This window comes from Rhamphochromis sp. 'chilingali' (genome assembly GCF_963969265.1).
Source record: "Rhamphochromis sp. 'chilingali' genome assembly, chromosome: 17".
In the NCBI taxonomy this organism is placed as follows: domain Eukaryota; kingdom Metazoa; phylum Chordata; class Actinopteri; order Cichliformes; family Cichlidae; genus Rhamphochromis; species Rhamphochromis sp. 'chilingali'.
The window spans coordinates 19,045,179-19,067,763 of NC_137944.1; the positions used below are offsets into that span (position 1 = coordinate 19,045,179).

General features: G+C 41.9%; 2 protein-coding genes across 3 annotated transcripts; both read left to right on the top strand.

The window, feature by feature from the left end:
• The first annotated feature begins 107 nt into the window (after positions 1-107).
• On the top strand, positions 108-5,393 carry azin1b (antizyme inhibitor 1b). Of its 2 annotated transcripts, none has more exons than XM_080863978.1 (11): positions 108-276; positions 1,044-1,187; positions 1,458-1,655; positions 1,801-1,974; positions 2,229-2,401; positions 2,504-2,717; positions 2,845-2,919; positions 3,103-3,268; positions 3,388-3,497; positions 3,610-3,827; positions 3,909-5,393. In XM_080863978.1, exons 3-11 carry the CDS (start codon positions 1,554-1,556, stop codon positions 3,982-3,984), a joined length of 1,308 nt encoding a protein of 435 aa, XP_080720104.1. In that variant the 5' UTR covers positions 108-276; positions 1,044-1,187; positions 1,458-1,553; the 3' UTR covers positions 3,985-5,393. The 2 variants fall into 2 exon arrangements, with proteins under 2 accessions (XP_080720104.1, XP_080720105.1); XM_080863979.1 differs by having other exon boundaries at positions 1,065-1,187.
• A 3,826-nt stretch (positions 5,394-9,219) lies between these two features.
• On the top strand, positions 9,220-22,450 carry adnp2b (ADNP homeobox 2b). The gene is made up of 4 exons (XM_080862290.1): positions 9,220-9,678; positions 10,487-10,609; positions 18,380-18,484; positions 18,596-22,450. Exons 2-4 carry the CDS (start codon positions 10,502-10,504, stop codon positions 21,365-21,367), a joined length of 2,985 nt encoding a protein of 994 aa, XP_080718416.1. The 5' UTR covers positions 9,220-9,678; positions 10,487-10,501; the 3' UTR covers positions 21,368-22,450.
• The last annotated feature ends 135 nt before the right edge of the window (positions 22,451-22,585 follow it).

Sequence of the window (22,585 nt, forward strand, 5' to 3'; positions counted from 1 at the left end):
GCTCACGAATGCAGAGCGTTAATTGGTCAAACTGAACGTTCAAGCCACGCCCACGAGCCGTTGATTACCTTTTCCTCTTCCCCAGCCTCCTTTTCCAGTCTATCTCCACCCCACTCTCAGGCAGAGAAGACACTACTCGAGCGACGCGCGTTCTTCGCCTAGACATATGGCAAAAACAGCCGTCTTTCTTTCTTATATCATTGTGCCCACTACTCTTTAAAAATTCCGCCGAAAAAGAGAAGACGATTTTCCAAAACCTTCTGGCCGTTATCTCACGTAAGTACAGCGAAGTACTTCGATTGAGTTCTTTGGGTTCAGCGGGCGGACGTAACATGGCGGGCTCGTCTTTCTGCCTTCTTGCTGCACATGACCGAGCCACATATTGAAATATGTGTTTTCCGGGTGTTTTCGTGTTCAACTCAATGTATTAAGAAATTGTGACGCAGTCACGGCACCACTATGTAGCTTTTATTCGTTTATTGTGTCATTTAGCGGCTTGTTATTGAAATTTTAAGGACACCCAGCTCTAACGTAAGCTCCTTCCGTCGTCAGTTAGCGGTTCTGTCGTTTCCATGAACCTTTCAGCAGTGTGTTTTGTCACAATGGCGTTTCCTTTGAGCAATACAAATATCTTTTAACTAGTCAAATGTAACGTATTACATCAGTTTGCTCTAGTTAGGGGTTATGCTTTGTCTGCGCATTGAAATAATACTCAATTTGTCAAGTTGTGACACTGTTGTGAGTACTACAGCGCATGCGCGTGTTTTATTTGGACGTCTATCGCGTAAGGAGTACCAGCAGCCATAAAAACACTAACGACAGGGGTAGTAGTTCAGTTACAGGCATTAAGTCGGGTGTAACTGAACCGATAGGGGTGTTGTGTCATTCAGGTTTTGACCCATGACAAATATTCAATAGATAAGACCTAAACATCAAAAGCAACAATCAGGATTGTTGAGCCTCCTTAAGAACGCTGTGCTACATGTTTCCTGAAAGTGTCTTTCCTCTGGATCTATATCTAATACTGAGTGCTTGTACTTCAGGGCTCCCCTGTCTCTGCACAGGTGTATGAACGCTACCCAGAGGGCCTAGGGGCGGCTCTTTACCGGGAGCACTTTAACTTCAACGCTGAGCCACCTTGGGATCCTAGCTGATAAAGGGACAGGTCCATCTCCTGACTTGTCCATGTGAGTAGCTATGTGTGTCTTATACACAAAGATGCATGCATTTTTATAGTGAAGGTGTGTGTGGGAGAAGGACTCAATTCTGCACACAAAGCTGTTTTGTTTGGGGGTTTTTTAAAGGCCATAGTCATATATTCCTTTCTTCTTCTGTGTGTGTGTGTGTGTGTGTGTGTGTGTGTGTGTGTGTGTGTGTGTTTTGTTTTGTTTTGTTTTTGTTTTTTTTTTGTTTGTTTGTTTGTTTGGTTTTTTTGGTCTCTTCCCTCTTCTCTCCAGTTTGTTGCATACCGGCAGGACCCATTGGCTCAGTCGTGACCCCCTGACTTGTTTATCTGCTCTTTATGATTGTCGGATTAACGGAATACGGTTGAGATGAAAGGACTCACTGACCAACCCAGCTACATCATTGAACTACTGGAGGGAGGAGTGACTCTGGAAGATGTCATTGATGCACACATCTGTGAACAGGCTCTGGTCAGTTCAGCTTCTATAACACTCTCTTGAGGCTATCCCTGAATTCTATTTTGCATCAGTGAGTTACTTAATCTGATGGGATTTGTAGTTATACATGTTTGATAAATTTGTTTACCTGCACCCTACCTTCTTTCTGATTTCTCAGGTGGAGAAAAGTGCTTTTGTGGTGGGTGATCTCGGTGCACTGATGCGACAGCATTTGTGCTGGCAGAGCCTGGTGCCACATGTGCAGCCCTACTACCCAGTCAAGTGCAACAGCAGCCCTGCAGTCATTGAATTGCTGGCATCCTTGGGCCTGGGCTTCATTTGCGCCAACAAGGTAAGCTTTTTCATGTAGTTTTGACTCAGTCAGTAATTATTTTTAAGCTGCAAAGTGCTTCATCCTCTTATGTAAGCACTTCATTTTTTTTTAAGGGAAATTACATTACAAGCATCATTGATTGGTAGTCAGCTGATGACTGTTATCCTTTCAACTTATGCAACGCATTTAGTACTGCTTTTGATTGTTTTAATGAGTGTGTGGTTTTATTTATTTATTTTATTTATTATTTTTGTGCATCCTATTACCTGCAGGCTGAAATGAGCCTGGTGCTGGATCATGGTGTACCACCGGAAAGCATCATCCTCTCAAGTGTGTTCAAGCAACTGGCACACATCAAGTATGCTGCCAAGAACAACATCCAGCATCTTGTGTGTGAAAATGAGGCAGAGTTGTCCAAGATTGCCCGTCTGCATCCTAATGCAAAGTAAATGAGCAAACTTTTTTTTTTTTTAATAAACGCAAAGTCCAAAAGAAGATCCATGGTCTAATTTAAAATGCATCTGACCCCCCCTCCCACCCCTTCCAGGTTGCTGCTGCAGTTGACCACAGAGGCCCACGCGGCTGAGACCAGCATGACCTTCGGCTCCTCTCTCAAGAGCTGCCGGCACCTGCTGGAAGCAGCCAAGGAGCTGGGAGTCGAGGTGGTGGGGGTAACCTTCCACATCCCCAGCTCCTGCCAGGACCTGCAACAGGCCTACACCCATGCACTGTCAGATGCCCGCTGTGTGTTTGACATGGGGGTGAGTGCTGTCCTAATTATGAAATCATAACTCTAGTAGTAGACATATATTAACTTGATTCCCCACCCCCCAGTATTCTGTCTTGAAATGACTTTATCTGATATGACAACTGTCTGTATCTACTCAGGTGGAAGTGGGGTTTAACATGAACATCCTTGACATTGGTGGTGGATTTACTGGCTCGGAGTTTCAGCTGAAACAGGCAAGTAGTGAACTGAAGTGACTCATTTAGAAATGCTTCAATCTTCTTTTTAACTGCTTTATTAGCAAGAAGCTTATTATTAGCTAATAAGCAAAAGCATTTATTCCTATGATCCAGTCCTTTATTTTTGTCTTTTTGTTTTTTAATCTGAAAATATCTGATCTGTCTGTTCACTGTATGCAGGTTGAAACTGCAGTCAGGCCACTGCTGGATGCCTACTTCCCCCAGCTTTCTGGTGTGCAGGTCTTGGCCCAGCCGGGCAGCTTCTACGTGGCCTCCGCCTTCAGCCTGGCTGTCAACATTATGGGCAAGAAGGTGGTGACTCGCCACTGGGACAGCCTAGCTCAAGGTGAGTTACTTTACTCTCTGAGGTTGTGATTATTTAACTTTTCATACAATCAGAACCAAACTAGTTGAAGTAACTCTTGTTTTAGATTTCTAAAATGGTTATCTAATGTATTCACTCAGGTGAGAACAATGAGGATACTGAGTTCCTGTACTACATGAATGAGGGTGTTTATGGTCCATTTGGCCGCAAGCTGCTGGGAAACTCCATCCCTGCCCCGTCAGTACACAAGGTTAGTAGAGGAGACTAAACTCAATTCATGACTGAATAGATCATGTGATAGCACGCACATGGTTACTGTTGTCTGTTTTTTGCCTGTTTTGATGGGTTTTGTTGCCCCCCAGCGTGCGTTGTGTGCTGAGGAGGCAATGTATGCCAGCAGCCTTTGGGGGCCCTCACTGGACCCCTTAGACCAGGTGGTGGAGCGCTGCCTACTACCAGAGCTCAGTGTGGGAGACTGGCTTCTGTTCTCCAACATGGGGGTGTGCGGCCTAGAGGACCTAAGCTGCCTCTCCACTGCCCCCCCACTGCCAATCTACTACACAGTCTCCACCTCTGACTGGTGAGTGCGTTGGTGTCTGCCACTCATGAAAATGTAGCAACAAGACATTAAGAGAATTGATCGTCACACTGTTGTCCTCAGGTACGAAATGCAGGAGGCCGGCGTGACACTGGGTGGCGCCATGAAGAACTTCTCGTTTCTCCTGTACAGTCCCTAAGTACCCTCGGCCTCTGTCCCATATTTTATTGCACAGATCTGCCTTACCTCTGCTTTCACTGTGTGAGAGGAGAGGTCAGTGTGGTGTTTGGGATGAGGGGTTAAATGTGGTCAACATTCCAGCCGCTTTGGAAAACAGCAGTGTCCTGTAATTTCTTCCAGAATTTCACTTTTGTACCTCCAGCAATGACACACGGTTGGTTATTTGATACCTCAGTTCAAATTTTTTCCTGGAAGATGACCCTAGTTTTGACTCTTTGCGACTTTAATCTGTTTGCTAAAAGAACTCTTGCCCAAGCTTTTATGACATTATGCAACAAAATGGATGACTCTTTGGAGATGGGACCCCCTCCCCCCCCCCCCCCCCCCCCCCCCCATATGTTTGGGGTGGTTTTGTTTCCTAATTAAAATTCAGTTTACAAAATGTACAATTGATTTAGATCCATTGAATCACATGCTTTGTATTGATTACCTATCAATAGTTGTGTAGCTCCTGTGTCTGAGAACAGTACATTTGGTCTGTAGGCAATTTTTGAAGTGTTTAAAAGAATCACTGCCACGTGAGGACTCTGCACCTCGGACTCCGCACCTCGGACTCCTCACTTGGCGCTGCTTAAATGAAATAATGACAATGATGTATTTTTCTGTATTGCAATTCACTCAATGCATCTTGTTTTTGTTTTTAATATTTATTGGATTCAGATATAATTTGGGCAAATTTAAAGCTCCATCCTTGTGTGTTTATTGCCCAGGTATTATTGCAATGGCCCATTTAAGTGTTTTTGTGATAAGTTATTGGGTTTTTGTTTGTTTTTTTGTTTTCTAAATGATACATGGATTACGTGTGCTGTGATTTCCATTTGTGACCTCAGTGGTTTCCTTTTACTCGAAAGCCCTGATGGAATTACTGTAGGAGATTCCCTCTGTGCTGAGCTGTAGCTTGGATACAGGGACACTGTATTCAGTGCACTCCTTTCTCTCAGAGGTTAATCTGGTTTAAAAGGCACAAAATCTTATGTGGGTTAAAGGAAAAATACTGTGACACTTGTCGAGGGGATTTGGACCTTGTTCACTAGCTCCTTTGCTGGCTCTGAAAACCAACAAAGGAAGGAGGGGGGTTTCTCTCTCTCTCAATTTTTATTTTTTATTTTTTTCTTCTTTTGACACATGCTCAAACACAAATGATTTGTATGTGTCAGATATGGATGTACATGTCTGTATCTTTAAAGTGAGAGATGCTAGTTGTACACAGACCTCTCTGGGGCAGTGCAAATGCTAAATAACATGGACAGACCTTTCATGCCTCTGAAGTCGAGGGACTTCCTGCACAGTCTCCTCTACAGCTACATGTTCACTCATGTTAAAGATGACCTGAAGCATCAGGTGTTTTTTTTTTTTTTTTTTTTTTTTTTTTTTTTTTTTTTTTATAAATCAACTCTCGCCCCTGTGTGTCATGAGTGACTAATGTATTAATTTGCTTGTCTAAGGCACTAATGGACCATAGCCTGTTCTTTGACTGTACATTGTGCTCGTTAAAGTAATAAGTGATTAATTTAATATACATTTCTGACTGAAATCATTTCATCTGGTGTTTGTGTGGTTTTTGGCATTGGTGGGTGGAGGGACTGGAAATACAACATTGTTCCTGTAAGCCAGCATAATTTGGAGCTTTAGCAATTTGCTGCATCCCACAGCTAGGGTTATTTTGAAGACAATAACTTTACTTGGATATACAGACTCTTTAAATCTGAAGAAAACTACTACAACAGCCTAGTTATAGAGAAACCCGGCCTTTAAGTGATTCACAGATCTAGTGACATCACCTCATTTTTACTCTGTAAAAACTACAAACACCTAACACGAATCTTGTGGTTAATAAAGTTAACAAAAATTGAATGCTAGTTAACAAAAGTAGACTTGAACTAAAAACTGAAATAAGTTGATGTGTTAAACGGCCAAGAATGTGCTGCACCAACCAGTATTATTCTTACATTTATTTTTTTAGTTATTGGTGTTTTTAAAAAAAAAAAAAAAAAGTTTGTGGGGTTTTTTTTGTTTTGTTTTTGTTTTTTTTGTTTTTTAAGCTAAAATAATATGTGGACTATTTGTCCAGTGCAAGATGTGGGAAGTTGCAAATATTCCTACGTCGTCACCTGGGTCTCAGTCCAAGCCTTCCCTTGCTCATGTTGATCAAATACTTTATTACTTTTTTGGTTTTTTTTTTCCCTGGTGTTACTTCAGTTTGTTTGCTTGTTAATTAAAATTTAGGTTAAAATGGCATTAGTTTTGCAGTATTTACCAAATTAAAATGGGGTGATGTCATTGGACCTCCGCATCAATTAAAAGGCTCTCAAAAAGGAAAAAAAGCTAAAATTTTGGCTGTTAATACTCATGGACCATGCCTAGTTAGATTTTGTCCAACTAGAATTAACAGTTTTATTCATATTTTTTAGTGGTCTGCGTATCCTAATAGTATGCTGGTAAAGTAATTTAGGTCTATTGAAGTTAGTTATGGATCCTAGCTTTCCCATTGGAGAAATGCTATCTTTTCAGCACTAAACTGACAGTGCAAATATATTTGAGGGGAAGGGTAATAACCATTTGCTGGCTGTCCACTAGAAGCACTCCAGCAGTTTATCACACTGCATTGCATCTTTAGACAGAAAGGAGCTTTTAATCACTTGCTGCTGTGGGTCCTGTTATAATGAAAACTGACCCGCTTGCGGGATTTCATCCTAAACATTACAAAAATTACAGTTGAGTTCAACCTGTACAGTGTTGTGTTTCCACCATACATTGCAACATTTGCGTATGTGTTCAAGCAGTGTGGTTCATTTTCAGCACTTAGATCAAATTAAGAGCTGATCCTTCAGATCAGAATGCCAGTGCGGCCACAGCTGCGCTGAGAGTACACTGGATAAAATGGATAAACCCCTGCCCTCACTGTTTGTAAATTACCTTGCATGCCCTGTCAGTGAATGAGACACCCAGCTCGGACCTCTTAGTGTTCTCTGAAGCTTCCAGTAAGATCCATGACAATATACAAAACAGGGTGTAATTTTGATAATTACATATTTATAAGAAAGATGTTTTAAGTGCAGACCATAAGAAGCACTGGGGCACGAAGGAAATATTGATGTGTTTTGTGCAAAGTTATTTCCTCAGAATAAATACACTTCAGAGTGAATTAAAGATGCTGAATTATTTCCTCGATGTTGCACGTCAGAATCGAGTTAATCTGAGGGATGTATTTGTCTAACGGGGATCATTACAGCTCCTATCAAGTGTCTCATGTGCCTCAAGTGTTCATTAGAGAAGTGTTGCTTGCATTTTAATTGGTTTAAAAGATGAATAGATCAGCAGATGGATCATGCACAGTGCTTTCCATTGTGTTTGGAGTGTGTATTGATGAATTGGGCATTGTGCTTGACAGCAATGGATCTGATTGTAATAAAAAATAAATGAATAAAATCTTGCACCTAAATGGTCTGCAAGGGGAAAATACACACAGCAATGCAGAGAAAATAGCTTAAATTCAAGGTTACCACAGACTTGATCGATCTGAAATTATATGCTTGAGCGATTCACATCATCCACTCTGACTGCACAAATAGAGCAACTCTGATTGGACCATTGCTAATTGGTCTAAAGTGAACACCCTTTTGTTGGTATGAGCAAAGGAAATCGCAAAGAAAAAGAATGGAAATCTTTGTCTTCGCTAACTTTGGGTTGGAGACAATGCTAATCTAACTTAGCTGTTAGCCTTAGAGATACATATTGGAGTACAGTCATTATATGTGTAAGTATGGCACTTCGTGTGTCCATTCTGTTTGCAGTATCTGACTTGGGTGTGAGCCTAAATCAGGCAATGCAAGTGTTGGTTATCAGGCCATTACAAAGAAGAGACTGTTGAAGAGATTCAAAGGAGCTTGCAAAGAAAAGCGTCTGGACTTCTTTTCTTGGCTGTACAGTGCAGCGAGGAATGCCCAGACCTCTACATCGGAGAGACCAAACAGCCACTTCACAAGCGCATGGCACAACACAGAAGAGCCACCTCCACAGGACAAGACTCAGCAGTCCATCTGCATCTTAAGGATAAAGGACACTCTTTCGAGGATGCCAATGTTCACATTTTGGAAAGAGAGGACAGATGGTTTGAAAGAGGAGTGAAAGAAGCCATCTATGTCCACTGTGAGCGACCATCTTTGAACAGAGGCGGTGGTTTACGACACCAACTGTCTGCCATCTATAATCCAGTTTTGAGATCCCTTCCCAGACGCCTTAACGCCCACTCACATCCTGGGCCATCTGATCTCAGGAATTCGCATGATAAGGTGGGGCCAGGTTTCACAATGAACTCACCCGAAACTCTGGCTGATTGGGACCCACACCCAGTTTCACACCTTGGCTCAGGCGATTAGAGGATCATCAGGGAGTCCTTTTGTCCCTCTGTGGGGGGTTACTCCCACTAGGTTTATATCTGGGACTCTCCACCATTTGACCTTAGAACTGAAGAAGCTTCTCGGATGAGAGGTGAAACGTCTTCAAGTAACTTAAAGAAGTCCAGATGCTTTTCTTTGTAAGCTCCTTTGACTACGATGACCTGGATGACTGAGAACCTTCACAGACATGTTGAAGAGATTATTGATTTGTTTATATTTCATCCAGTTTTTGCCTAAACTGACCTTGGTTGTTAAGGTTAGCATGCAGGCGACAGTCAGATAGGTGGTTAACGCAGCGCTCAAGCTGTGCTTGAATTACCTGTAGGCGGGAAAAGCTGAAGGTAAAATTGTTAACCTGGAAATTGCTCTAATCAACTTTTACAGTTAGCTACAACTATCTATAAAATATATGTAACAAGATTTCGCAGTTGGTATAAATTACCACATGATGGTAACTAGCCATTTTGTCAAGTTGTAACTGTAAAACACAATAAAAAATCCTAACACTTAATCTTTTGCTAGCCTAAAGACATCTAACCTACTCATTTCGCTTTCTCCCTCAATCAAAATGGTGGCTCAAAGTAATTGGGTACGGAAAGTAGCATGATATGACATCACACGTCAAAGACCACCCATTTAGCTCATTTTCTCGACACCTCATTGGTTGGGCTTGAGCATGTATCACGTGACTTGCTGCTGTGGGGGGGGGGTCGCAGGAGCCACGCCCCCTACCTAGCTATTAGATGGGAATGGTAAATGTGGGCTCACCAGGTCAGATGTGGCATGAAATTCAGAAAGTGAACCACAGAGTGCGTCACCTGGGCAACCTGGAGCCGGGCTGAGGGTTCCAGTGAGAGAATAAAAAGTTATTCGGGTTTTAGCAGGCGAGCGCTCCCATTGGTCAGTTTGTGCTGTATGCAAATGAGGCAGCTACGTCAGATCCTGAACTTAAGCGCCATTTTTTCCTCAATAGGGGGGAAGAAAGGGACAAAAGCTGGACCAAAAAAGAAAAAAGATAACTTGTCTCCGGAGTGGTTTCGCAAACATCACGTTTCATATTTAAGCAGGGTGTTCGTAGAGCGGTGTGCACGGACAGCGAATGCCGCTCGGGGGAGCGTCTGCGCGCAGCACCGCCAGTAGACGCAGCTCACTGACACACACAGTTGCGGGCCGGTGGAAGTGGGAAAACCCTTAGCTCTGTCGGTGGTGGCACAGCGACAACTAACGTTAATCTACGCTGAAAATTGGACGAGGTAAATATGTGCGAGGAGGCTGTGGGCATCCTCGTGTAGGCGGATGCGCCCTCGCCGTCTTAGTCACCGGCTTGTTGTCAGCGTGCCTCCCCGGGCTTTTTTAGGACTTCAGTACGGCCAGCAGACACATTGTAGTGTTAGCATGGATGGCATGTGTGAGGGGGACAGGCTTTTAGTTTACAGGTGATCTAAATCTCGCACTTTTAACTGACTGAAAATAACTTTTTTTGTAGTGCTCACTGGCGAACGGCTGGTGTTTTTGCACAGATGCTGAGAGTGATATCAGCTGATGCACACTAACTGTTACGGCTTTTATTTGTGTTACCACAGAGCCTGTGCAGACATTATACCCATATTCAGCCATGCTGTGATTCTCATCAATCAGTACTAAATACAGGCAGGTTGTCACTATGCTGCAGTGGATTATTTAACTACATCATTATTACCCCGTCCGTTATTCCATCTTCATTTACTGTTTATGTGTTTTATTTATTGGCATAATAGGGTTATAAATTATTGATGTAATACTGCATACATTACCTGACCTCAGCTAACCTTTGTTATTCTGCCCAGTGTGTGCCATGTTCACCTTTTCACCATACTATTCACTTGTTTTGGGGCTACAGAAAATATTTTTACTAATTTAATGATGCTACAATTAAAAAACAATGGTAATTTTGTAGGCTGAGAAATATGATGTATGTTTGCACTATAAATGCAATAAAAGCATATTTTGATAATTATTTTATAATTAATAGAAGAGCGCGAATGCTTTGTAACCAGTTGAAAACTTATTTTCCTTTATAAGGGCTTGTGAGGAATCATGTATCAGGTCCCAGTTGGAAATATCGAAAAGATCCGCAAAGCGAGGAAGGCAGTGAAGAGCATCTTGAGTGAGATCGGCCTGGAAGACTGTCAGAACCTGCTGAAGGTAGGTTTCTGTCGTGGAGAATAATCTGACAGATCTCTGGGCTTGAGTGTTGTTTACTCTGTTGTGCTCTAGTAACAGCAACTCAAGTAGAAAGAAAGCAGAACATGCTGATTTTCAGAAATGCGTTAGCCCATGTTTGTTTGAAAATAACATAAAAGCATAACATACCTAATTAGTTTAATTGGTGACCGTTCAGCAACATGGCTGGGTATAAGAAGAAGTCTCTTCAAAAAGAATAGTGGCCCTCAGTGTAAAAACCGCAGCATTTGGGTGTTTCATCATCTACATTGTCGTAAAAATGTGGCGTCTTAAGGGTTTTGCGCTGGTTGTGGCTGCGATAGTTGCCCTAAGGAGGCCCGGGATCAGAGAGGACGGAGTGCTCAGTGGATTTTCTTCACTCATTGATTTATTAGAAATGCCAGAGACACAGGGGGTTGGCTCACAGCTGTTAGTGCCCTGCCTAGGCTTTGAGCCGAGGTTGGCAAACGTGTGGCTCCCTCTCCCTGCAGCTAAGACAAAAGAAAGAGAGAGGAGGAAAAAAATGACTTTATTATGGAGTAGTTATTTTTCATTTTTAGTTCTTGTATTTGTGAGTAATGTTTTACATTTTCCAGTTGTAAAAATGTTCTGCCTTTTAAAAAACAAAAAAATGAATCAGTTAAATCAGAGCCTGCACCACCTTACGTTTTGCTGAACCTGGCATGGATGTAGAAAAATAAATGGGTTCAAAGTCCCTTCCCACTGTTTGTTATGGACTCCAACCCAAAAGAGGAAACATTTGATTGATTGATTGATTGAATCTTTATTTTGAACATGTTGAAAAAGTATAAAAAAATAGAATTAAAAGAGACAAATGAACAAAGCAAACAAAAGGAAAACGAGCAACCACAACTCCAAATAACGTCCATGTTCAAAAAGGAGCAGGAAGAAGCATAAGCTTATTTAATCCCACCCCTTTTCCACTATCTAGTATCAATAGACTACAGAAATACCTCCTTGCAATTACATTATATGTTATGTGTAAATTTTTTTTTTTAATATATACACATATATGTTTCTATCTATCCATACATGCGTATATACGCACATATACACATTTTCAATAACCCCATTAACACCTCAAGGATACACAACCTACAATTATTTATATATATATATATATATTACCCATACCAACAAACCCGTGCATGCGCACACACATGAAAATATTAGACAAGAACACCCTATCAAATCTCTACCTGTACCCTGTAAAAACCATATCCTTAAACCGCTTTTTAAACTGTGCCATGCTCGGACATTGCTTCATATCTATACTTAGTCTGTTCCACAGCTTCACTCCACACACAGAGATGCAAAAACTTTTTAATGTTGTACGGATACGAGGATGTTTTAAATTTAATTCCCCCCTCAAATTGTATCCCCGTTCCCTTTTAGAAAACATTTTTAGAATATTGTCAGGAAGCAGGTTATTTATTGCTTTATATATAATTTGTGCTGTGAGAAAATGAACCAGATCTGTGAATTTTAGAATTTTTGATTTTAAGAATAGTGGATTTGTATGATCTCTGTAACCAGTTTTATGGATTATCCTTATGGCCCTTTTTTGTAATATAAAGATTGATGATAGCGAACATTTGTAAGTATTGCCCCAAACCTCTGCACAGTAATTCAAATACGGTGCAATCAGAGGAAAGTGGAGAGTCTTACACTGTATTAGCAGATTCGGTGAGCTTGATCTGGATGACAAACTAGCAAAAAGAAAAATAAAACAAACAAGCACGTAGCATTGCTGTTATATTTAGGGAGGGTCAAAAATGTTTCTTTTGATGGTAAGGGTTGCCCACCTCTGCTGTGTGAAGCTGGTCACCTCTGAATGTTGAGAGCTGAATCTTGCATTTTTCTGTTGTCGATATTTTAATGGAAGTTAAGGTGGAGTGTTGGTGGGACAGGCTCTGTTGTTGCTCATTACATGACACACACACAGGACACACACACAGGACACAAACTGATAATAAACAGTAGTTTGTGCACAGAGATTGGTGCACACAGCTGTCAAATTCCGCTTTCACATATTTTGTTTATTTTCATTCTCTGTCAGTGATGGATAATACTTACATAATATACTGACGTCTCTGAAACAATACAGCTGTTAAAGTCGAGTAGATCTACGATGTGTCTGAATCTCAGTCTTATGTTGTCCTGATGTCTCTGAACTAGGGCTGCCACGATTAGTCGACTAGTCACGATTACGTCGACTATCAAAATCGTAGACGACTGATTTAATAGTCGACGCGTCGTTTGAAGCTTTGTAAGATCCCAAAAGCAGGAATAAGTAGCAGGATTTAAGAGTGTAATAACGGACTGAAACAGAAGATGGCAGCACTGCATGTACAAGGATGCCAGCTGCCGTTAAACCCCGAAGAAGAAGAAACTGTGTCCCAGAATTCATAGCGCGGCCCAGCGCAGTTGTCAACAATGGCGGCAGCTAGTTAGTTTTAATATTACTCTTATTATTCTTTCTGGGTCACAAAATAAACGTTTAACATATTTTCAGGCGAGAATGTAGCTGTGTAAACCTCAAATATCTGCTCAGTTTATCAAGACACCACATATTTTCAAAAGCGCTCCGACGTTTTCGGAGGCGTCTGTTACCCACTAGCTCGATAGCTAGCCGGGGGCCATGAGAGCACCGGACTCCCGGCAGATCGTTTTCAAACCCACCGCCCTACTCAGGTTAAACATATACAAGTCACTTAGATAACTTAAAAATGTTATTGTTTGGCTTTTTTCAGTATTTTATTTGTTCCTGAGTAAATCGGCTGAGTTTATTAAACTCCACCGAAACAATCTGCACATTTAATTAGAATTCAATTAACTATCATCTTGTCTTTATTTTTAGTTAGCACAGACCTTAAACACTTAAAGCTGTAAGCTAATGATAGTTATATAAGAGCAGATGCTGCTGGTGCAATAAGCTGTATTTTTACGTCCAATGGATGATGATCTGATTAGTCGACTAATCGCAAAAATAATCGGTGACTAGTCGACTATCAAAATAATCGTTTGTGGCAGCCCTACTCTGAACTAGGGCTGCCACAAACGATTATTTTGATAGTCGACGTAATCGTGACTAGTCGACTAATCGTGGCAGCCCTACTCTGAACGTGACTTGGGATTTTTCAGACCAAAAGAAGTCTAAGCATCTGCCTACTGCTGATTGTGTGTCATAGCACCTCCTTCACTTGTTATAAATTCTTGCAGCATCACATCAGCAGAGTTTGTGAGAGTTTCTTTAAACTGAGACTGATGTGCACATTTTTACGTGTGATACAGCTTCGATAAACAATGATTTGTGGGTTTAATCAGACATCAGATTTGCAGCTAGTTTGGCGAGCATGCGTAGTTCGTGCATTTCAATGTAAATTCAGTGAGGTTACAGAAAACGGCCAGGTGTGCAGTCATCCACTCGGACCCTCACACTAAATTTACATCATTGGGACCCGAGCGGACTTACAGTTGCAGAAAATATAGTCCCAGCTTTAGCTAGTACGCCCAGCTTGTTGTCTCGAATGTGCCCACATTGGTATTGCAGTTCTACTTTGGAAAATCTGAATGTACCATATTCAAGTCTGTATACTTCACAAAAATGTGCAGAAAACCAACATGTTTGCAAGTGATCAAGAATATGAACAGTTGTTATTTTGTTTCCAGTGTTGTGGAAATTTGTCTGAATTAATAATATGTTAAAATATAGATTTATCAATGACAGAGCATCACTTTAGTGGGGACACGTACGTTACAGCTATAGTTTCATATCCTCTTCACATAAGGAAGTACTGTCAACACGCAACTAGGCTGACCTTGTTGCTTATCAGAGAGCCAAAACAAACAGCAGACAGTACAGAAGGTTTGGGTTACAGCATTTTTCAGAGAAGTTCTTGCTTATTTCACTAAGATGATGCCAACCTACATTAGGTATATATTCCAACAGCATGACTCTGCAGTATGAGTTCAGGAGCTAAAATGGCCTGCCTGCGCTCCAGAAATGTCACCCACTGCAGAGATCTTGTACTCGTCGTTGAAAAAGAGGTGGTAATATTGCATCAAGCAAGAATGAGGAAAATATGAAGCTGTTTGCCTCCTAAGTTCTCACATGTTTACAGGGTGTTGTTTAGTCCCAACTTCTCAAAATATTTTGCAAATGGGGTTTTTAATCCCAAACACTCATCCCATTCTGCTGCATCCACACAAACTCATCACTGATTCTGCTTTACACTGTAAAGTAGGGCTGGGCCATGTTATACCGTTCACGGTAATACCGGTATAATGTTAGGCAACGATAGGAAAATGAAATATCGCGATAGAATATGAGTAAACGCGCATGCGCAGTGCCTTTGTGTTCATGCGCACATGGCCGATTGTTGAGTGAAACAGATGAACCAGAATTGGTTTGTAAAAATGGTGCAACTTCAGTGATGTGGAACTGGTTTGGTGTTTGTCCGTCAGATACACAACAAAGCACATTTTTTTGCAGAACATGCAAGCGGCTATCGTTATTGTCGTATTTGTCGGACTAAGATGCTCTTAAATCTGGGAGTAATCTGGGTCCTAAACTCCGTATGCTTCAGGTCAAACGAACACTGCAGCATCACGTAGAGTTAAAAACTGTCTAAATTCTTTCATCTTTAATAAAACGATCAGCATTGCTGCTTTACCAGGTGTAACTATGAAGTTTAACTTCCAGGCATCCATGAAAACAAAATTTATTACATTTAACGGAGTTAGAAGTTAGCAGGAAGCTAGCGGAAGTTAGCTCGCTAGTTTCGCTAGTTACCTAAGCATGATATTGCATGTTCTGACTGAGAGATTTCTGAAAAAAATCAAACGTACAGCTCTGCTATCACTTCCAACATAAATGAAGACAGGAAACTAAACAGCAGTGACGTTTGTAGGGTTACTGAAGTTGGGCTAGCTGGTATATAATGATGTGCTACGTGACCGCTAGCGACAAAGCTATGTTAGCATAACATAAACAGTGAAGCTGGAGGACGAACACTAACACTTTTCCACTTATAAAAGTTAACGTTAAAGTTCCTGATAGTTAGAGACAAATGCAATCGCATGGTAGGATGCTGTAAACGGACCAAACTTCAGTCAGGAGAACAACTGAGATAATCCATCCACAATACGAGGTTAGTCATTAATATACTGCAACAACATGGGAATAGAGCAGCTGCCAGAGAATTCAACATTAATGAATCAATGGTACAGAAGTGGAGGAAGCAAGAAGAATGAGTTTAATAAAGTTTGATTTATCTGACTGCTTTGTTTCGCTTAATGTCCCTTATAATCCCGTGCACCTTATGGTCCGAAAAATACGTACTGCACACTGCAGTTTAATGTTGCAAAGCACCTCTTTTTAACCATATAACCATATTATACGTGGTTATGCTCATGATATGTCAGCCCATTTCTACTGGAAATGCCTTTTGGTTAAACTTTCAGCAAGGAATTTGCATTTGCACTGTTACATTTTTCTAAAGCTTTAATGTACATAAAAACCAGCTTCCTGTTTAAGTGAAAATAAATGGAAGGTTGTCTTTTTGCGCTAGTAATGTTGTGGAGTTGTATTTTGTCTCGCATCAATTATATCGTCAATTATATCGTTATCGCAAATTTTCAAATATATATCGTGATAAATATTTTTGGCCATATCGCCCTGCTCTACTGTAAAGTGCAAATGGATCCAATCATCATGATCTCACATTTACATAAGAGTAGCACTCACAGGGAGACTGTATGATGCTTTGTTAAATACTAAACAAGTTGGGCATTTTTCACTGACTAGGCTAGACAGTTAAAAATCAAGATACTGTATTAACTATTAATTGCATCCATTATTGCAGTAACAGTTTACAAAACTAGCTTCAGCTGCTCCCTTGACACAAGGAATCACTTGTAGCTCAGTAGCTCTGCTTGTCTCTGCTCTGACGATGCAATGCACTGCAACTTTATAAAAAAAACAGCAAATGGGGAAAAAACTGCAAAAGCACAAAAAATAGAACGGGATTAGATAAAACAAAATCTCAAAAAACACAAAAGAAGTGCTTTACTTTGACAGAGCATCTACGGAAGTGAAAAGGTGCAGGTAATGTGTGTTTTAATTGGATGATTCATATAATCATGTTTGCTATTAGCCGTTTACTGGTGGTGCCTGGGCGTGACACGGTGGGACCACCTCATGAACATTAACATCCGAAAGCGGCTGGGCATCGCACCAATCACGGAGAAGAGCAAGTAGCACGACTGCGATGGTATGGACGCGTGGTCAGAAGTGACAAAAACTTGTTGACAAGAACAGCACTAAGACTCAGCGACCAAGGGGCAGACCAAAAAGGTGATGGATGGACCGAATTAAAGACTATGTGAAGAAGATGGAGGTGGCTTTGCAGAAAAGCGGACCTCGCAGAGCGGGAATAATGCTAGGAGGAAGAAAAAGAAGCTATTAGCCGTTTACTGTTAGCTTGCCAAGTCTGCAGCTTTTCCATCTTTATTTTTTTTTTTTGGCTCCACAGAAACACTTCTGTTATGTTTTGTGTTCTTTTGCAGCGTTTTTTCTATTTGCTGGGTTTTTGTTTTTTTTGTTTTTTTTTTTAAGTTGCAGTGTGTTTGGCACCTCAGGGCCACCGTATTTTCTGACACAAACTCTGATATAATTTTTGGTTCCTGGTGTAATTCTATAAATTAGGTTTTAACTATTAAAAAGTAATGACAGCTGCTTTAGGACAGAGAAGCTCTTAAAGAGTTTTTAGGCCTCAGAAACTGCTGCAGCTGGTGGCAGTGGCCTGGCTGGAGGTGTCATGTTTTCAGGTTTCCGTCTGCCCATCGGTCCTATTCTTGTGAACACGATACCTCAGACATGTCTTGAGGGAACTGCCTCTAAAATGACTTGAAAGGATTCGCTTGAACTCGAGAACAAACTTTGTAAAAAAAGGTCTTTGAGGATGCAAATGAGCATGATTGGTCTGCTTGTAGATGAGGAAAAAGAGTTTGAGTTTTAACCTTAAAACCAAATCCGTTAATTTTGGTGGGGTTTTTTTTAGCAATTTGATGAGTAAAATATTTAAGTAATAAAAGCCTGCTTTAAAAAATTTTAAAAAGTCAGTTGAAAAAATATTTATATGACCGTTCTTGTGGTTTTCCACTGGAGGGAAGGCCAAAACCCTCTCAGTGAGAGGCCCTGAACCTACATTTCCCACTTCAGATGCTCAGTTTGTGACAATGATCTTTATCACCTTAAAACCTCGAGTGACTGTAAAGATTGTCTTTGTTGCTGGGAGGAAGATGTGTAGAACATGAGGCTTACAATCTGTCATAGCTGTGTTCTGTCTGCTTTATTTTTATTTATTTATTTATTTATTTATTTATTTATTTTTTAAATAAATACAGTTAAATTTCTTTAAAGTCTGTATTACTTTGTTTTACATGAGATGCAGGCTGAAGTGAAGGGTTGGTGGTTGGGGACACCATATCTAGGTTATTCTGTTGTTGTCATGGCAACAGGTGGGGTTGGGTGATGTGATGTGATGTGGCCTGATAACTGTCAAGAGATGTCTGTGGTGTTGGGTAAGTGAGCAGGGTAATAATGAATTGGCATAAGTGCATTAGACTGAATTAACCTTCGCTAAACACAGCTGTAAATGGAAGTTGATAAGTTGGAGTTTCACACAGTGTTTTTACTTTTATTTGAAATATGTGTGTTCTGTGCAGGAAATAAATGAAAACTCTGAGAAAAACTCGGATGAAGATGATGCTTTTCAGGAAACTGAGTGGATGGATTTTGCGGAAGGATACTACAGCAGAATGCAAAAGAAGGTAAACCTGATATTTAAAAAAAAAAAAATTTTTTTCTCATGCTGTGGATTCTTTAAAAGCACTTTTTTTTTGCCTCCTCTTACGCTTTCATTGTCTTTTCTCCGTCCTCAGTGGCCGTATCGGTCTCGATCTCTGTGCTGCAGCCTGTGCAAGTACTCTTCACAAAACATCTACAACTTCAGGAGCCATGTCTCCCGCTGCCACGGTTACGTCCAGTCCTTCTGTGCGCTGACACCCTGCTCACAGTGCGTCTTCATCGGCCACCCCAAGGTTGTGAAGAAGCACATGCTGTTCTTCCACGCCAAACTCCCTGTGTCAAACACCCAGATACCGCTGCAGAGGGAAACATCTTTACCCACCCATCGTGGAAACGAGAGGTATCAGTGTCGAAGATGTGCGTTTCCCACATCTTCTATCTTTGCAATGAAGAAGCACATTATTCTGAAGCACATGGAGAGTTTGGCAGAGCAGTACATCGGTTACAGGTTGCACCTTCAGGGGAATTCATCTGTCAAAGTGTATTGCTGCAAGATGTGCAAGGTGAACACTGGAACTCTAGACCAAATGTTGCATCACATGCTCATCGAGCCATCACATTATACAGTAAGCACACAAGTGCAGGTTCTGATTTATGAGAATAAGAACTACATTGTTAAACCGACTCCTAATGGGAATGGTGTGTTTGTGACATTCCCAAGTATTGCTCCCAAACCACAGCAACCTCAAATGCTCAATAGTAAATCTTTGGTCTTGCCAAGTAACGGCCAACCTGCTGGGACTGTAGTGACATTACAGCAAGTACAAGGGACTGCAAACAGTACCACTCTGATCTGTGGCCCTGGAACAAACCAAGCTTTCCTGCCACCTCAGGCCTCAGCGCTAGTGCAGCTAGCTAGTGCTGAGGCTAAAGGTTTGCTTCAGCCCGGTGCCACGATAGCCCTCCGAAGTGCTTTGCCCCAAGGACCGCCTATGGTCCACCTTCCCACAGTTTCGAATCTTGCTCTAAAACAGGCGCCAGTGACCTTAACTCCCGCTTCAGCGCCTCCTTCAGCTCCTGCTCCTGCACAACAGACCCCACAAGCGCAGCAGATCCTCCTTCAGTCGGGACTGCAGGCGAACGTAGCAGCTGGACCTGGGACTGTACCCAAGCCTGCTGCAGTTACACACAGTTTAGCAACAAACCAAATCGGCCTACAAGGTACTATGTTGACTTCACAGTCTCTGCTGAGTCACCTGATCCCGACTGGCAACAAGGTGAACGGAATGCCCACGTACACTTTTGCTCCCCTGCAAGTAGCAGTGCCAGTCTCTCACAGCACAAGTACTGCCCTCAAGTCAGTTGAACAAATAAATTCCACGCCACAAACTAAGAAATGGATAACCTGTCCCCTCTGCAATGAACTCTTCCCTTCCAATGTCTTTGACATGCACACCGAGGTCGCCCACCAGACAAAATCTTCCTCGTCCAAGTCAGAAAGTGTAGCTGCGCGAGCTGCATTCCTGAAAAAAATGCCTGACAAAACTGTGAAATGTCTAACCTGCAAAATTCTACTATCAGAAAAGAGCGTCTTCCAGCACCTGCTGCATGGCTTGAATTGCTTGTACTGCTCAGCCTTGTTCTTCTCAATCAAACAGCTCATCGAACATGTAAAGCAGCACAATCCTACAAGCAAGGCATACTGTGATTTCCTGAGGCAGAAGTACAGAGTCTACTCAAAGGGTGCTGGAGGGATCCTGTTCCCTTATTTTGACGTTCACACCTCTGCGCCAAGAGAGATCCTTGGTGACGCAGAGGTCAAGCTCGCCTTGGTCACAAGTTCCCTAGATCTGATTTTCTTTAAGTTGCAGCCCAGCAACCACCCGGAAATCTGCTCCGTACCCGTCAAAGTCAACAGCTCCTACTGTCCCTTTTGTGATGAAAAGTTTCAGCAGGAGTCAGACTACTTGCAGCACCTGAAACAGAAGCACTTTGTAGCACCCACTATCCACGCTATTCTCAAGACGGAGGCTTTCAAGTGCATATACTGCAACGGCGTGTACACAGGAAAGGTCACCCAGCAGGCTGTGATGCTCCACATTCAGCGATGTCGTTGTTCACCCAAGCCACAACAACCACCCACACCTGCTGCAGCACCCCAGCCGCCACCAAAACCAGCTCAGCAGGTCAATCAGGCTTCCGGTCTCTACTTCCTTCAAGTACCACAAGGGCTGACTATGAAACAGACATTGACTCCAGCTCGCGTGACTCCAGCTCGTGTGGCTCCAGCTCGGGTTGCTCCAGCTCGCTTGATTCCTATCGTGCGCCCCACAGAGCCTCCGGAAACCGAAGCAGAGCTGCAGTCGAAGAGGAGACTGGAAGCTGCGTGGCGGGAGGTCCTCGAGGCCAACAAACGAGAGCGAGAACACAGGGCAGCCATGCGCAAGAAGCGAGAGCAGGAGAAGTTGTTGCCTCCGCCAGAGCCCGAAGTTCAGAGCGACACGGCGGTCAAGCTGCTGCTGGAGCCCACCCCAACGGAGCGCCGCTGCAGCGAGGAGCGTAGAGACTTCATATCCAAATACTTCAACGTGAACCCGTACGCGACCAAAGCAGAGACCGAAGAGCTGTGCAAGAGGCTGTCTCTTACCAAGGCGGAGCTGGCGGCGCTCTTCAGCAAGAAACGCAGCAAGTGCATGAAGAGTCTCAAGAGGAACACTGCAGGCATCCTCCTCGGCTTCAACATGGCCGAACTGAGCAAACTCAAGCACAACCTGGTCATCCCGGAGCAGCAGCCTGCCGAATCAGCAGCTGACACGACAGAGGAGATGGAAAGCGGCGAAGACGCACCAGAACCGATGGACGAAAGTGGAAATGAAAAAGTCACAGGTGGGGAGCAGATGGAATGAGCTCAGAAGTGCGTGAAAGTGGAACCTGAAAAAGTGCAAAAAAATAAATAAAAATAAAATAATGCATTTAAAAGAAGAAAATAAGCTCATTAATAATGACCACGTTTGTGTTAACAGTCATCTGAGAGGTTGATCAAGCATTGTAAATGAATGATGTATAATCTTACATAGAAGCTTACCTGTAACAGAGGGTGGTTTATTAATGTAGCCTTCATTATTAGTGCTTCGTTTGACTTCAGTACTTCGTCAGTGGTCCATATTTTTCCACAGAAATGCAAAGCCTTGTGGGAAAGCAGGTCCAAGTGTATTGTCTGATACATTGCATTTAGCTAGATACGATATCTCTTTCCACAATGGTTTCGACTTAAGTGCTTCTGCCTCTTTTTGCTGCTTTTTGCAATCATTATTTTTGTTCATTTGTATTTGGTGCACACCGCAACACAAACAAGCTGATCAAACCAAGTTTTCCCTTTCCATGTTTGTTTGTTTGTTTGTTTGTTTTAACCGGTTCTCACCTTTGCCTTTTGATTTCTGCCACTGGATCTTTTAAGATTACTCACTCCACTTGTCCCTCAACATTTATACAGTTTAAGGAGATTACTATCTTTTTTATTTTCAATTTTTTTTCTCGCCCAGCTCACCAGCTCATGTGGACCTACTGAGATGAATGCTCATCTCACAGTGTGGAAGTTAATCTTTTAAAGAATGTATAAGTGTTTTGAGTTCTGAACTTGCTGTTGGCCATGTTCCCCGCATGAGCCTTTGTTTTACTTTCAGATTAGATTATAATTTGTGCCATTGTGAAGTCTGCGCATTTCCTCAGATTTGAGGAAATTGTTCGGGAGATTCAGCAGAACCTAGAACGTGTTATTGGGTGTTCCCCGCATCGGTTTTCTGTTTTGTTTTCTATATACTTGTATTTTCTATAAGTCCAAGAGTATAAATATATTGAAATATTGGGAGGCGTTAAAATAAATACACTGTCCAAAGCCACTGTGGTGTAAACAAAATAACATGGTTTCCTTTTACACGAATGGTCCATTTTTATTTTCATTTTGTAATAAAAATGTAATTTTTAATTAAGCTGTGTTAAAGCATCCCAAGGTATGTTTTTATTTTCCTTTTTTCCCCCCTGTGTGTAATTACAAACTGCAGGCCCCTCTTTCTTTTCCTTTTTTCACAGAAGTGAACAAACTGGTTTAAAGTCATAATACAGGC